Genomic DNA, 13,853 nt, shown 5'->3' with positions numbered 1-13,853 from the left:
CTTCTGTTTTCCCTCTGTTTTTTCATTCCTGTGAGGGCCCTAAATTCTCCCCACGTCGTACGTCCTCTCGTGCGCAGCCTCTTAAAAGACTACTCAAATCATCACAAATTCGATTTTGAAGACAAAATACCGCATTCATTTCTCCGGTATACCCTTAGCAGTTTTTCCTTTTCTTTTCCTTTTTTTTTTTGGTATTTCCATAACAAAATGCATGAACAAATTCCTACAACACCCTGAAAACAGGCACCGCCACACAGACCACTTTGGTTCAACTTGGACGATGGCGCTTATGAGCAGTAAAAATTGAATGAAGGTATTTTACAATGACACTTCACTTCTGGTCTACAAACAATACAGCCTGAACTGCTTTCATTTCAGGTTGCTCCTAACAAATGATCAGTTAAGCATGTGTGCCACGACTAAAATTAATTGTATGGTGTGCCTAATAACTGTTGAGAGACCTATATGATAATTCCTAATGATGGCATGGAGAATTAGATCCTAGCACTGCATTGTTGCTCTAGAAAAAAAACTGCTATTCATTGCTAAGCGACGCCATTGTAGGAATATCTGGAGATATAATAAGTAACGGACTGCTCCCTTGTCATTTTCTGCCATCCTGCAAATTCAATGCACACGCCCTCGGCAATTCTGAGCACCACAATGGCAGGGGCAACCATCACCAGGTAGCATTTTTTGTCGATAGTCATAGGCCAACTCTTCTCCCACTGGGATCTGGACAACAGTGAAACAAAAATTAGCAAGGTACATACAATGATGTAGGAAGATGTTATTAAAAATTCTTACATCCTGGTTTGCAAACAAACCAACATGAGCAAGCTGACAGTCTTTACTCTCCACCAAAACTAAACGCGTACTGAGATTTGGGGAACAGCTGAAATAAGTGGACGAAAGCATTGGTTCCAGAACAATTTTATCCAATGGTAAGATGTTCCTCAGTAATAAAATACATAAAATAGTCCAATTACCTATGATTAATAAAGCGGGACACATTGCCACATCTTGTGGCATCAATCACGTATGCAGTAGTCCCTGTAATTCGAACTCTTTCCCTGTCAACCTGAGAAGTGATTTCAAACAAGTAGCTGCTACCACCTTTTGCCTCCCTGATATCCAATAATTATTTTATCAGTTTCTAAGCATAAATTACTCCAAAAATAATAATATCCTAAAAGTTCAGATTATAGGAAAAAAACATCATGAGGCCAGAATTTGCATTGGATGAAAATATAACAGCATATGTATGGCAAGGAAAAAGGTGAATATGGTCATTCAAATCCCAAGTCAACCAAAATCAGAGATTCACTCAGAAATGTTGGGCATTTAGGCAGGCAATTACTGTTCAAGCCTCAGAGAATGGGCATCATAATGGCCAGGACAATTCAATGAAGCTTACACCGAATGCACCGGAAAAAATCCAATAAATTGCTAGTTTTAATTAAATAATTGCACAAGATAATCATCAAACCTTTCTACATTTCTTATGGCACCATCATCCTTCACCTTCAAAACCTCTCCAATATATTCACACACAAAAGTGCCCTGTGGAATAGGTTCTGCAGCTCTAACAGCCCAACCCTACAGCATTTGACAAAATAAAAACATCACTTGCAAACAGGTTTAATCTTGATGGCAAAGGTTTCGAACAGCGCTCAGGAAACAAAAAACCCAGTAGACAGTATCTCACCCTATTCTCGGTTCTGAAGATTTCCAACTTAACCAGAAGTCCTCTCTGCAGTACCTTATTCTGACAGGAGGCATCACAGGTGCATGATGAATTGCACTCGTAAATAGGATACCCTTCCTGCAGATTTGACAAGACACATCAAATTAGACAATGGTTATCTTTGAAGCGAGATCAAACAAAAGGTTTAACTCAAATACTCATTCGGACATTATCTGCAGACCTGCAGAACAAATCAACATCAATGAGACCAAATCAATAGCCCAGGCACATCCCTTTTGACATTGGCAAAAGGCTTGCTCTCTACTCGTAATTAATTATTATTGGAATTGGTCAATCCACCACAAAAGATGAACAAGATAATGCCACCATGGATGTAATATTGTAACCGGTCAACTCATAACGAAATAGAGGTTTGTTTGAGATGAAACTGATGTATGAGATAATGTCACCATGAATGAGGAGCCTGTAAATCTATACTCCTATAAAAAGTAGTAGTGGTGGTCGCAGTGAATCTGCCACCTTCATTGCCACCACCACCTACCCTCACTACAGTTTTACAATTTAGCCCTCAAATATTAAAAACCAGTTAAATATAGATTAATATCTACATATAAATTCAAATTAAGGTGACTATTTCATATAAGAAAATTTGATAACACATCATAAAATCCGTAGTAAAGCATGGGTATTTAACTAGTGACAGTAAAAGAACCTGTCTGACATTATTTCCATTGCTCTCAAGAAGCAAGGAGAAGGGTGAACAGTAACATAAGGCTTTTGACACCGCCATGAGACTCAGAGGTTGCTTTAATAATTAAAATTGGTCAGATTACACTACATACATGAACATCATAGTGGATAAGGACTTCCTAGAAAACATATAGATGGAAATGATATTAAGCTCAGGGAGTTGGCAACACAAAATCGTTAGACATTTATTGAATCATATTTCAAGTTAAGATGGCAAACTTATTGAGAAAAAATGTAATGTGTTTGCATCATTAAAAAATGAAGTTATATAACCAGCTAGTCACAGATACCATGGTATCAGTGACCAGAGAAATGATTGTGCTTGTTTGTGCTTCGGATTATCCAAAGGTGATTTTAAAATTTATGCTTTGAGTAGGATTAATTTCATTGCCCAGCTCTGTGTTCATGGTTGCTCAGATGACAAGTAAAAAATTAACATAAAATTTATTCTTGAAAGTCAAGCTTCAAAATCCAAAATTGTTTTGGATATCACAACTAAGCACAGCCACTGCTCCATTCACAAAAAACGCTACTTTTCCAAAGCGCAGTTTCTCATTTTGCTATTATTTAATACCTCATCCACATCTCACTTGTGGAGAAAAATAGACAAGGGATCATTTAGTAGGGTGTTTGGTCAACAAATGTTGAAACCCACAAGCTACATGTATTCTTCAGGAGAGACTAATGGCAGTTTTTCATATTTTCCAATGTTCCAAATGCCAGCAGACATGTCAAAAACTTACATAAGTAAAAACATACGTCAGTAACAGCAATTATTACCTGCAAAACAACTTTGTCATTTTCATCATATGCAAATCTACCACGCATGGGTTGACCACGGAGATCCACTAGGTTCTCATCATAGATACTGTCAAAGAGGTTCACATGATCACAGTTCTCAGGAGTGCAATGGGCATGAGAACAAGCACACCCAGTCATAGAGTTCTGCAGGTAAGCAACTTATTAGAAGACTGATTTGCAGGGGAAAAAATACAAGATATAAAAATCAAGGAAATTAGTCTTGGATTCTTTTGTTCAGTTAACATGTAAAGTCTCTGTCCATCATAAAAGAAAAATCCAGAAAATACCTCTGAATCAACAAGAGATGAATCCATCAAACGTTTTGTTATATAGTGGAAACCTTGCCAAGGCAGAGGGTTTTCATGCTGCAAAAAATCTCCAGGTTTCATATGTAGAAATTCTTTTGCGTCTACATCAATGACACAGACAACTGGAACTTTCTCCCTGCCAAAGCTAACATCTTCACAAACAACAACCCTCTCATTCTTAAGCTTCCAACCAAAGTGTTCTGAATCAAGAACATAGTGATATTCATCCATGCTCCATATCTCATCACTATTTGGAGGATTCATCACAAAATCAACTTGGGTAGGCTGTAAAGGGAGCAAGGCATTAGAATTAGACTTAGACTTGCAACCTTTAGGGCAAAAGTATTCTTCTTGATGCCAATCAATTTGGATGCCAACATCACTACAAAGCTTTGCAGCTTTCACAAATATATTATCAGGCAAGATTCCGTATTTAGCTTCCAATGCTGCACGAAGACTTGTCTTACAGCAAATAGAACGGGCAATAGACAGAATATCATGGTTGCTTGGTTGGGGTCTTGTCTTTTGAATTTTTGAAAATAAAGCCAATGCCACGTCTGAGCATTGGAAATCCAGTAACCTACCAAGGGGTGTTGTCTCGGATTCCACAATCTGTGATGTATCCATAGGTAGCTCCAAGCTTTGAGCCTTAAAATGTTTCTCAATTCCAGAACTAGTCCTCTTCTTCAATGTGCCAGATGGTCGCAAACTCTTCTTGAAGGAAGAATAATAGTGTCGACCACGATTAAATTGATACTTCTCACGTCCTGAAGGGATGTCACTGACTGAACCTGAGTTACTATGAGCAACCTGATGGTGGCGCCCAAGATCTGGCAAAAGATCAAATATCAACCCACATAATCCACAGGTGAACTTCTGTGTATCATCGTCATTCCCCAGGTTATGGTTATCATAAAGGAGCCCATCACTTGCCCTTTCAGTTATTTTGATGGATTGAGCCCTAGGTCGCCGCGGGACATGATCCAGAAGGCTTAAATCTCGAGAATGATCTGAAACAACATGCTGCCATAAAAGATCTGTGTTCAAAAATTTTCTGTCGCACGACACACAACGTAAGAATATCGAATATTGGAGATATTGAGCACCATGTTTTTCCTGCACATGTCTTTCAAGAACTCTTCTGTTGGTAAACGAGTCCATGCATACAGCACAAGAATAGCCTCTGAAAAGCCACCGTACTTCTTTTTTGTGAACCTCTGTCCAGTGTAACCCAAGTCCTTGATCATCAGAGAACACCTGAGAACATATTTTGCACTTCAGGCCAGATGAAGGATGTGGTCCATCTTCATGTAACACCATCACTGATCCCTCTTGGTTTTCAGAATACATTTGATTAGAGCTATCTGTACCAAAGCCCCAAACATGTGTAAGCTTTTCTTTCTCACTAGAGATCAATTTTAACAAAAAGTCTCCAACATTAGGGTTTTCTGACACTTCAGCTAATATCTGGGGCATATGGTCACTACCAAGACCTGAGCGTTGCTGAGAAAGATTACTTCTCAAGAACCAATAAAGAGACTCACATGCTTGATGTAAGTACATCTTTTCTTCCCTTGACGTGCAACACTTCAATAGGTTGATAAAGACATCTTTAGAGATGAGTCGACTCTTTCCGTTCCTGGCACGTTTAAGGAACTTTGGTATGTGCCTCTCACAGTAAAGTGTATGCCGTACAGCATAATTCTGGCAGTCAACAGTATTGTCATGAGAGCGTATTCCAATGCAAATGGAAGTATCTAAGTTAGAGTTTTCCATGGAAGTTGACGCAGGGTAGAAAAGATCAGTGTTCTCTGACACATGAGCTTTATCACCAGATATCTCCACAGCCATGGTTGGGGTAACTTTCATGTGCACAGCAACCTGGAAATTATTTGCTCGCTCTGAGCCTACACTACAAGTTGCATTTGAGGAAGACATCTTCTCCATGCCTTTCTGCAACTCTTCACACTTACGGCCCTCAGATGAACTTAACAAACTATCTGAGCTCATTGCATCTGGATTTGTTTGGAAGCGGTGTTTTTTACAAAAAATAGAACCATGCTGGGCTCGATGCTTGCATTTTCTACCAAGATTAGTCATTCCACCACACAGTGGAGTTTCAACATTAGGTGACTTCTCTTCCCTAGACGAATGGTCAGCAAAATGCATACTTTGATGCACACAACAGTAAATATCGCCATCATTTGCCCACCTACCACATTGTCTTCCCTTCGCTTCTATATATGCAGAACACTGCCGAGAGCTCTTGAATGAATCTAACTCATGCCTGACATTCTGTAAAGCACTGTTTGATTCTCCAATGTCCTGGACACCAGAAGTACTGGGGAAGGAAGCAGTGTTATTCTGATCTCTTGATTCTAAAGGTCCTAAAGCTTCACGAACGATGGAGCTACTGGGGAGGTTACTTTTGTTTGGGTCCTCGCTTAATGTGTTGAGGTTAGCATCTTCTTGTGAAAAATGTGCCTCTCCTCTGCGGACTTCGAGTTTGGGATGTTTTATACAAGCTTGTTGATCCATACCTGTATCATCATAACAATTGTTTTGTTCAAAGGTGCCAGCATTGCCAAATGGATGAGATGAAAAGAACTGCTTCATGACTTCTTGTTTCCAGGTTTTCCACTCGGGGACTAATTCAGGCTGCATTGGTGCATTCCACAATTCATCAACCTTGTCCCAAAGAACAGCTTGCCTAAGTTCCTGTGTAAAAATGATCTTTAGCAGGGTTGGCCAAGATCTAAACAGTGCAAGAAACAGCAGCCCATCAAGGGAATAATCAAATAGTAAAGCAGATCTAGTGCAGATCATTTCCATTACTCCATACCCCCTCCAGTTTGATAATTCTTGTCATTTTGGACAACAACACGGTATTCTAAATCTATTTTTAACTGTGATTTTCTATTAAAATATATAAAATAAATACATAAATGTTTAGTTTTATTTAAGTACTCTTTATGACTCATCTAAACATGTTGTCTTAGTGCTTTCAAACTAAATATTTTAAATTTATTAATAGTCAAGGTTTTAAAAGTTTGGCCACACCCTTATCTAAAAGGACATGAATTATGGAACTGGAGGGAGTATATTATTTCGGGCCTCTTCGTTTCACAGGAATTTCAAAGGAAACAGTTCAATTTCTCCAGTTTTCCTGTAAAAATCCTTTGAAACGAAGAGGCCCTTCATAAGTATAAAGCAACACGGGTATAGTTTGTTTTAAGAAAGTCAAACGATATTACAAGGTGAAATTTCTACAATGAACTAAACAACTTATCATCTCCTATTGGGCACAGGAGATTCACTTGCTTTTACCATGAGTGTTATGATGCCCCAAGAGACGATGCTTTGGAACAACTTTTCAAATGACAACAACTTAGTCAATAGCTTAGTAATCCAAACGGACCAATATCCATATGATCTCAAGACCGTGGATTGAAGTCTTCAAGTTCAATGTGTATGGAAATAAACTTTTATCTTAGACAAGAAAACCGCACACCAAATTAGAAGTCTATTTCATGCCACCTGAATACTATTTCATCCGCTAAATCAAGAACAGGGTAAAAAAGAATTAGCAAACCAAACTAATGATCATAGAAACAGAAATTCGGCTAGGATCTCAAACAGCAGCTGCATGCACAAAAACTATAAAGTACTCCCTCCAGTCAAAATTATTTGGCCTTGGGAGTATTAAGATTAGTACTCCCAATGTCAAATATTATTAGGCATTTCAGGTGAACACAAGGGAAAAGGTAACTACAAGCCACAGAAGCAGCCTGTATTGTGATTTGTGAGACAAGAAAGTGAACTTGCAGTGCACATCAAGAGGAAATATTATGACTTACTGTGGTCAACATTTATACAGCCCATCAAGATTATAAAAGCTTAACAACGTGAGACTCAATAATTAAGTCAACATTACCCATGTTTGCATATGAAAAGTATCATGACATTTCAGTTCATGCTGAAAAAGAGAATGGACATGAAGCCACATTACTTCAGATGTGCTAGCATGCAATTTAGTCACAACCAAAAACTACATAATAGAAAAGGAACAGTTAACAGTTAAACAAAATTAACTAGCAGAAACAACTCATACAAACAAAATCAAGGTTCTTGGTAAAAATATGATAAAACCTAAACGAGAACAGAAATTCATATTACCTCAGTAAGGATTTCAACGGTCTCAGCATCATGAGCATCGTTGCACTTTTGGCTCCACAAGTCAAAAGAATCTTGCAGCCAATGACAGCTTGTGTAGTCTGGAAGAATCATCTGAAAATAAATAGCTAAGGTGAACCAATGCCAAGAAACAACTGGAAGAGGTTATAGCAGAATCAAACATTTATCTTATTTGTGTAATACCTAGATAACATAAATTTGGTGAAGCAGATGATCTAATGAACATAATACTGCCCAGAAACATTTTTTATAATATTTGACCTCAGTCTCATTAATAAGATATCTTTCAACCTCAAGACATACAAACAATTTCCATTTTTCCCCAACATCTTGACCACCTTAAGAAATATAGATAAATGTCAAGATAATTATCATCAGGTGTATTCTTTGGCATTGAACAACCTCCCAATTAACTGCTTATGATAATGATTTATTTTTTCATATCAATGTTGCAAAATAATTCTTATTAGGAATTGTGTGAAAAGGTTACATCTTAAAATTTCATGATACATACTTGATCAAATTTCAAAAGAAAGGGTACAAATTAACTTAGGTCTATCCAGGATGAACATCGGTGATAAAGGGATATATTGCAGCCAGAAAGGAATCAAGGATATCCTTCATAACACAGTGAGCAAATTGACAAAAGACGATGACCAGCTATTAGCATCCAAAAAACAGAGCATCAAAAGAACAAAAGAGATAATTGCTATGAGAAAATTGACAGGAGGTTCCATGCAATATCTAAAAAAAATTAAGTCCTTGGATGTACATTCTGAAGTTTGACGAGCATCTTCCCAAGATCAGTATAATCTCTACAGCAAGATGCTTCCCGAGCAAATTCCTTCCAAATCGTGGCCGTCCGAGCATTCTCAACAATAGCCTATTCAACATAAGAAAGTCTATTAAAAAACAATCATTGATGCTACAGGGATACTAATAATTCATAGAAGAAATAGCAGACCTCTGTATGAAGCTCGTCACTAAAATTTAGCATGGAAATAGCAAGTTTCTGCATGATGAATCGTCGAGGAACACTCAAATCCTTCACTAGCTTTCGCCACTTGCGATGAGTGCCATTAACGAGTGGCAGAGGATATTCATTAATTGGACGGACAAGTAGCATGTCAACCCAAGAATAAGTTCTTGTACGGGGAAAGAAAACAATGATATAGCTCTTCCTGCCATGTGTTGGTTTTGCCTTTAGAGTAGATAAAGGGCAGTCCACTCTAAAGCATTGAATTCCAGTTTGCCATTTTCCTCTCCACTATTTTCAAACAAAACGGTAAAATGACAGTTCAGAGAGGGACTACTAATCACAACGAGAGAAATCAGCATGCAAATAATTAGAAATATTAGGAATATGTGAATGCCAATCTTCAGAACAGCTCAGTGATCACAGAATCCCCTTTGTTTTAAAAGTAAATGATATTCAAGTTTTTACGCCTATATGCAGTTCAAATACAGTCATTTAAATTGCAGAAACTTGGTTGTGAACCTCAGTACAGTGATTTAAATGAGTCAAATAAAGAAATAAATATAGTAAATTTCGAGTATTTTTCTTTCAGTAAAAATCAAATCACAACTCATTTACCTCAGAACTTAGTCCAAGTCATACATAAAATGGATATATGTTTTTGTAGAACACACACACACACACACACACACACACACAGAGAGAGATCAAGCTACGGAAACTATGCAAGGACAAGACATGCCTAGACTTGGAAGACAAAGTATCTAGTAGGAATGGCCCGTGAAATAAGAAAATTATAGCTAGCTCGAATCTCAAGCATTCAACATCCTTTTTTTTCCAGGAGTAACAATTACAAGTCTAAAACTAAACAAACCTCTAGTGACATCCTTATCTCTACAGACTAGCTCAGTTATACCCAGGCCTGCTAATTCAGTTAAATCATGTATAAAATGAATGCTACTGTATTCAGAAAATAATTTAAGTTTCAGAAGATTACAAGACTTGGGCGCTCCAAGGCTTCATTTGGACATTAAACAGTTAATATTGGCTGCAACTAAAACTAGGATTATATCCTTCTCTAATACAAAGCTGAATAGAAACCTAGCTTCTATGTTGCGCAATATCACCAAGTTAACATACCCCTTGGACCAATCACATCATCCAATCCAATCATTGAACATTTCCTAATATAATTAAGAAAAATATTGAAACAAAGGGCTTGGGTTTGGAAATACTCCATCCATTCCAAAATATAAGCATTTTATGTTGTTTAGCAGAGATTAAGGTTAAGGAGAAAAGACAAAGGGTGGCCCTCAGTCCCTCACTAAATGTGGTGTGAATGGAGATGGAGGGTAGGTGGGGGTAAGATGGGGAAAAATTTAAATGGGAAATGATTGATGGGACAAGTAGTACTATATTGTGGAATAAGATTTGAATCCTAGAAATCCTTATATTATGGAATAAGATTTGAATCCTAGAAGTCCTTATATTTTGGAAAGGGAGAGTAGTAATTTAGCTTTGAACTAACGTTGTATCTGCTCTTAACAGGGTTGTCAAGTTGTAAAGCTAAGTCGAGTCAGGTTGTCTTTCTATCGACTTGCGAACTAGTTGCAATTAGTTGAAGAGCACCGTCTATTAGATTATTGCTACATTCCCTCCTATTTGGGTTGCCTGTACAACTCGTTCACTGGCTCACTGCTACTAGCTGCTGCCCCTGATCTATGAGCACGAGAGCAAAATAGAGTAATACAGGAATAGAGAAATAAATTAATGGAGGAGAAGGGAGGACCCTGTGTCATCACCGTCGCAGCCCTGCGCAGCTACCTCTCAACCTTCTCAGACTAGCGTCTGGTTGCTGGCAGCTGGCCATATATGGGGGAGTAAACCTAACAGCTCGCCCCATCTCCCTTGAACTCCATAATAAGGGCTCGATGGGCCAGGCCTCCTAATCTAGACCAAATATGATCACAGGTGGGTCATTGTTGCTGCCTTGCTCTGCTGCATCTTTTGCAGCTAAATCGAATTGTGGGCTTGTGACCCTCAAGCCATGTTTCCTGGTAAACCAATTGACTGGTTGTGACTAGTCGCACAACTTAATAACAATGGCTCTTGAAATTTTAAAAAATAAATAGATACACAAATTAATAACATAGCAAAAAATTTATGTTATACCTATTGCAACTCATGGGAGTCCAGGGGGTACAATCTAGTTTTGAAGAAAATTAGAAACTTCATAGCACCCCACACATGTTGTTCTTGACTTCTTATTAGTTGCACAAGTAAATCTAGATAATCAGTTATTCACAGCCATATTCATGTAGTTAAAAATAAGCAAATCGTACCTTAACCCAAAGTGCAACAGTCTGATCTTCTGCACCAACATTTCCTGTGTTCAAATGACCAACCTTATAATGAGTGCCATTACAATTGTTGTTATTATGAACATGCTGATCCATGTTGTTCTTAGGTGAGACAGATGTCTCGTTCTCTTCGTGCGGAGAAGATATTTTGTGTACTGGATCAATGCTGCAAGCTATTTCTGACAGATCTTGAAGTGTGCACTGCAATTCTTTCTGGACTGCATGAGCTTTTAACGTATCAATTTCAGCTTTATTACTTATCATATCAAATCCAACTTCCTTGTCCCCTTTGACTTGTTCTTCAGTAATGTTCTTGTCTCGAGACAGATAGGCATCTCCATCGGACTGGCATGGCTTATGTACAGTCAACATAGTGGCAGGTGGATGCATCTCTTCCCGATAATGAGGTGTTTCCTGCTTACTAACAAACTTTTGATCGACGTCAACAGATGTGCTTTGGGGGGTACTATTTTCAGTGCTTAGGCTCAACTGAAATCTAACATCATTAGAGTATGCATCAGAGCCATTCAACTCTTTTAGGGGGCTGGCATTCATCTCCTGAGGTAAACCTGAGAAATTAACAGGAGACTTTTCAGAAAAAACATCCAGGTTCTCACATATGCTCGTTCGAGAACAGTTGTTAACTTCAACAGGTTTGCAGCTAACTGTATCACTCGCAGGATGAGCATCAGAACATTGCCACCCATGATCATCGTGTGACAAGGCATGTGTCACATCATAGGTGATAGGTGATGTTTTCTCCAAATCATTCTGTAATTGGCAATCTACTTGCATAACAGGAGGGTCCATCAGCATTTCTTTGGTAAGTTATGATCTGTCAATCCACTGTGAAATACAGCAGGACTAGTGTGAGCACTGAAAGAATAATCTCCTGCCGGTTTGAAGTCCATAAACACTGGTGACTTATTCAACACCTAGAAATAAAAGCTGTTCTTTAGAGTGAGTAGAACATTGCATGAGAGAATTTGAGTGTGGGACAACAAAAAAACAAAAACAAACCTGAACAGATCAAACCAGACCTACAGTTTAAACAGAAATGCCAAAGATGGTGCAATAATTAAAGGAAATAATATTGCATGTCACTACAAAATCCACAGATCTCTCTTAGATGCCATCACTCCACATGTCAGCAAAACAAGGGTTGGCCAATGGCATATAAGAGGCTGAGAAATTTTCCGATGGCAAATAAGGAATTTCACCTTGTCATTAAGGATAATATTTAGGGAAATATGAATTTGTTGATTGCTCAATGTATTTTGCTCAATGTATTATATACGCATAGGTATCTTTATTTCTTTTTGTTTCTCATCCTAATTTCTTAGAATCCATAAAACATTAAGAGTTTGCACTGAACAATTAGTGGAAGGTACAACATCATAACAAGTAGAACTGCAATTGTTTGCAATATATAGTATATATCATACAATGGAAAAGGTATCCAGGAATATATTCAACAATATAATGCATTAATAGTTAAGACTAATACAAAGATATGGAACATTCCTTTGGAAAGTGGAACAGAAAGTGAACCATAACACCACATTTTGAACTTAACAGAGGAAATAAAGCTTGGGATGAAACCCTACTCCCCTAATTTGCACGAAACAGGCGTAGCAAAATCACATCGGAAATGTGAGGAGACGGTTAAACGTGTAAAGTTGGTGCAAGTGCGCAGCCATTGTTGTAGGGGTGGGTCGGGAGCATTAACTATCTAGCTCATCAAAACCCTAACGGCTTGTTTCAATTCGTAGGCAGCCTCTCGTGGTGGAGAAAAATACACTGACAATTCAAGTGCCCGTACGACCTGCACTACCACAGCCACAGTTTCCTGGCGCTTGGCTGATGAAACTAAGATCCCTAAATGTATTTGGACGCCCAGAAACACAAACCCCCGAACCAACGCGGAACCTAACCGATCCTTAAGGCACGATAGGAGAAGCGAGAGATTTACTCATTCAAGCTCCGTTGAGGCGAGGCACCGCATAAGCAGCGGGCTACGGTGGCGGCGGGCGCAGCAGGCCGCGGTCGGCGTTGGGGCGCGCAGGGGCGACGCGGCCGACGGAGGCGCACGCCGAGGAGGGGGGGTGTCCACGGTGGAGGCCGGGAGGGTACGGCGTCGAGCGGAGAACCCAGGCGGCCGCGCGGTGCCCGGGAGAGGAGGAGGAGGGGGAGTGGGCGGTGGCGGTGGAGGAAGAAGGGTTTGCGGCCTTGGCCCTGGCCCTGCGACGTGAGGGGGGGGGGGGGGGGGGGGAGGAGGTGGGCAGGCAGCGTGCGCGATTCCGCGCAGTAAACGGAAATGGTGGAAAAGGAAATTAACGGGGGGAGTTAGAAATTTTCACCGGGTTAGCCGGCCCCGGGCCGCGATCCGGGCGCAGCGTGCGGGGGCACACAATGGTACGGGCCGTGTTGCCATCCCCTCGAGTTCATGAGAAAAAGTTCATTTTTCGTCCCTCGAATATAGGTAGGGCTGCAATCGCATTCCTCACTCGCAAAAAGAAAAAGGTACAGCCCGTAACCGGTGCAAATGAAGTTTCTCGGGATTATTAAGGCAGTCAACTGACATGGTTATGATAGTATAAAAAATCATCTGTAAAAACTATTGTTCATAATAGAGATATTTTCGAGTAATAATTGTTTTCTATTTCTCTCTCCTAACTCTATATTCTTCTACCAATGGTAAGCATGACACGTGCCCCTAGAAACTAGTAATTTCTTCGCAATGGTGAATTCATAGT

General features: G+C 39.3%; 1 protein-coding gene across 1 annotated transcript; it reads right to left on the bottom strand.

Annotated features, from left to right (window-relative positions):
• Positions 1 to 262: 262 nt before the first annotated feature.
• Positions 263 to 13,326, bottom strand: LOC102715177 (histone-lysine N-methyltransferase SUVR5). The gene is made up of 12 exons (XM_006647714.3): positions 13,070 to 13,326; positions 11,080 to 12,032; positions 8,726 to 9,028; positions 8,534 to 8,644; positions 7,744 to 7,854; positions 3,547 to 6,285; positions 3,239 to 3,403; positions 1,709 to 1,825; positions 1,490 to 1,599; positions 990 to 1,127; positions 808 to 895; positions 263 to 735 (listed from the first exon to the last, which is right to left on the bottom strand). Exons 2-12 carry the CDS (start codon positions 11,911 to 11,913, stop codon positions 628 to 630), a joined length of 4,824 nt encoding a protein of 1,607 aa, XP_006647777.1. The 5' UTR covers positions 11,914 to 12,032; positions 13,070 to 13,326; the 3' UTR covers positions 263 to 627.
• Positions 13,327 to 13,853: the final 527 nt, after the last annotated feature.

The sequence above is a fragment of the Oryza brachyantha genome, chromosome 2, assembly GCF_000231095.2.
Source record: "Oryza brachyantha chromosome 2, ObraRS2, whole genome shotgun sequence".
NCBI lineage: Eukaryota > Viridiplantae > Streptophyta > Magnoliopsida > Poales > Poaceae > Oryza > Oryza brachyantha.
This window is presented reverse-complemented; position numbering and strand designations above follow the sequence as displayed.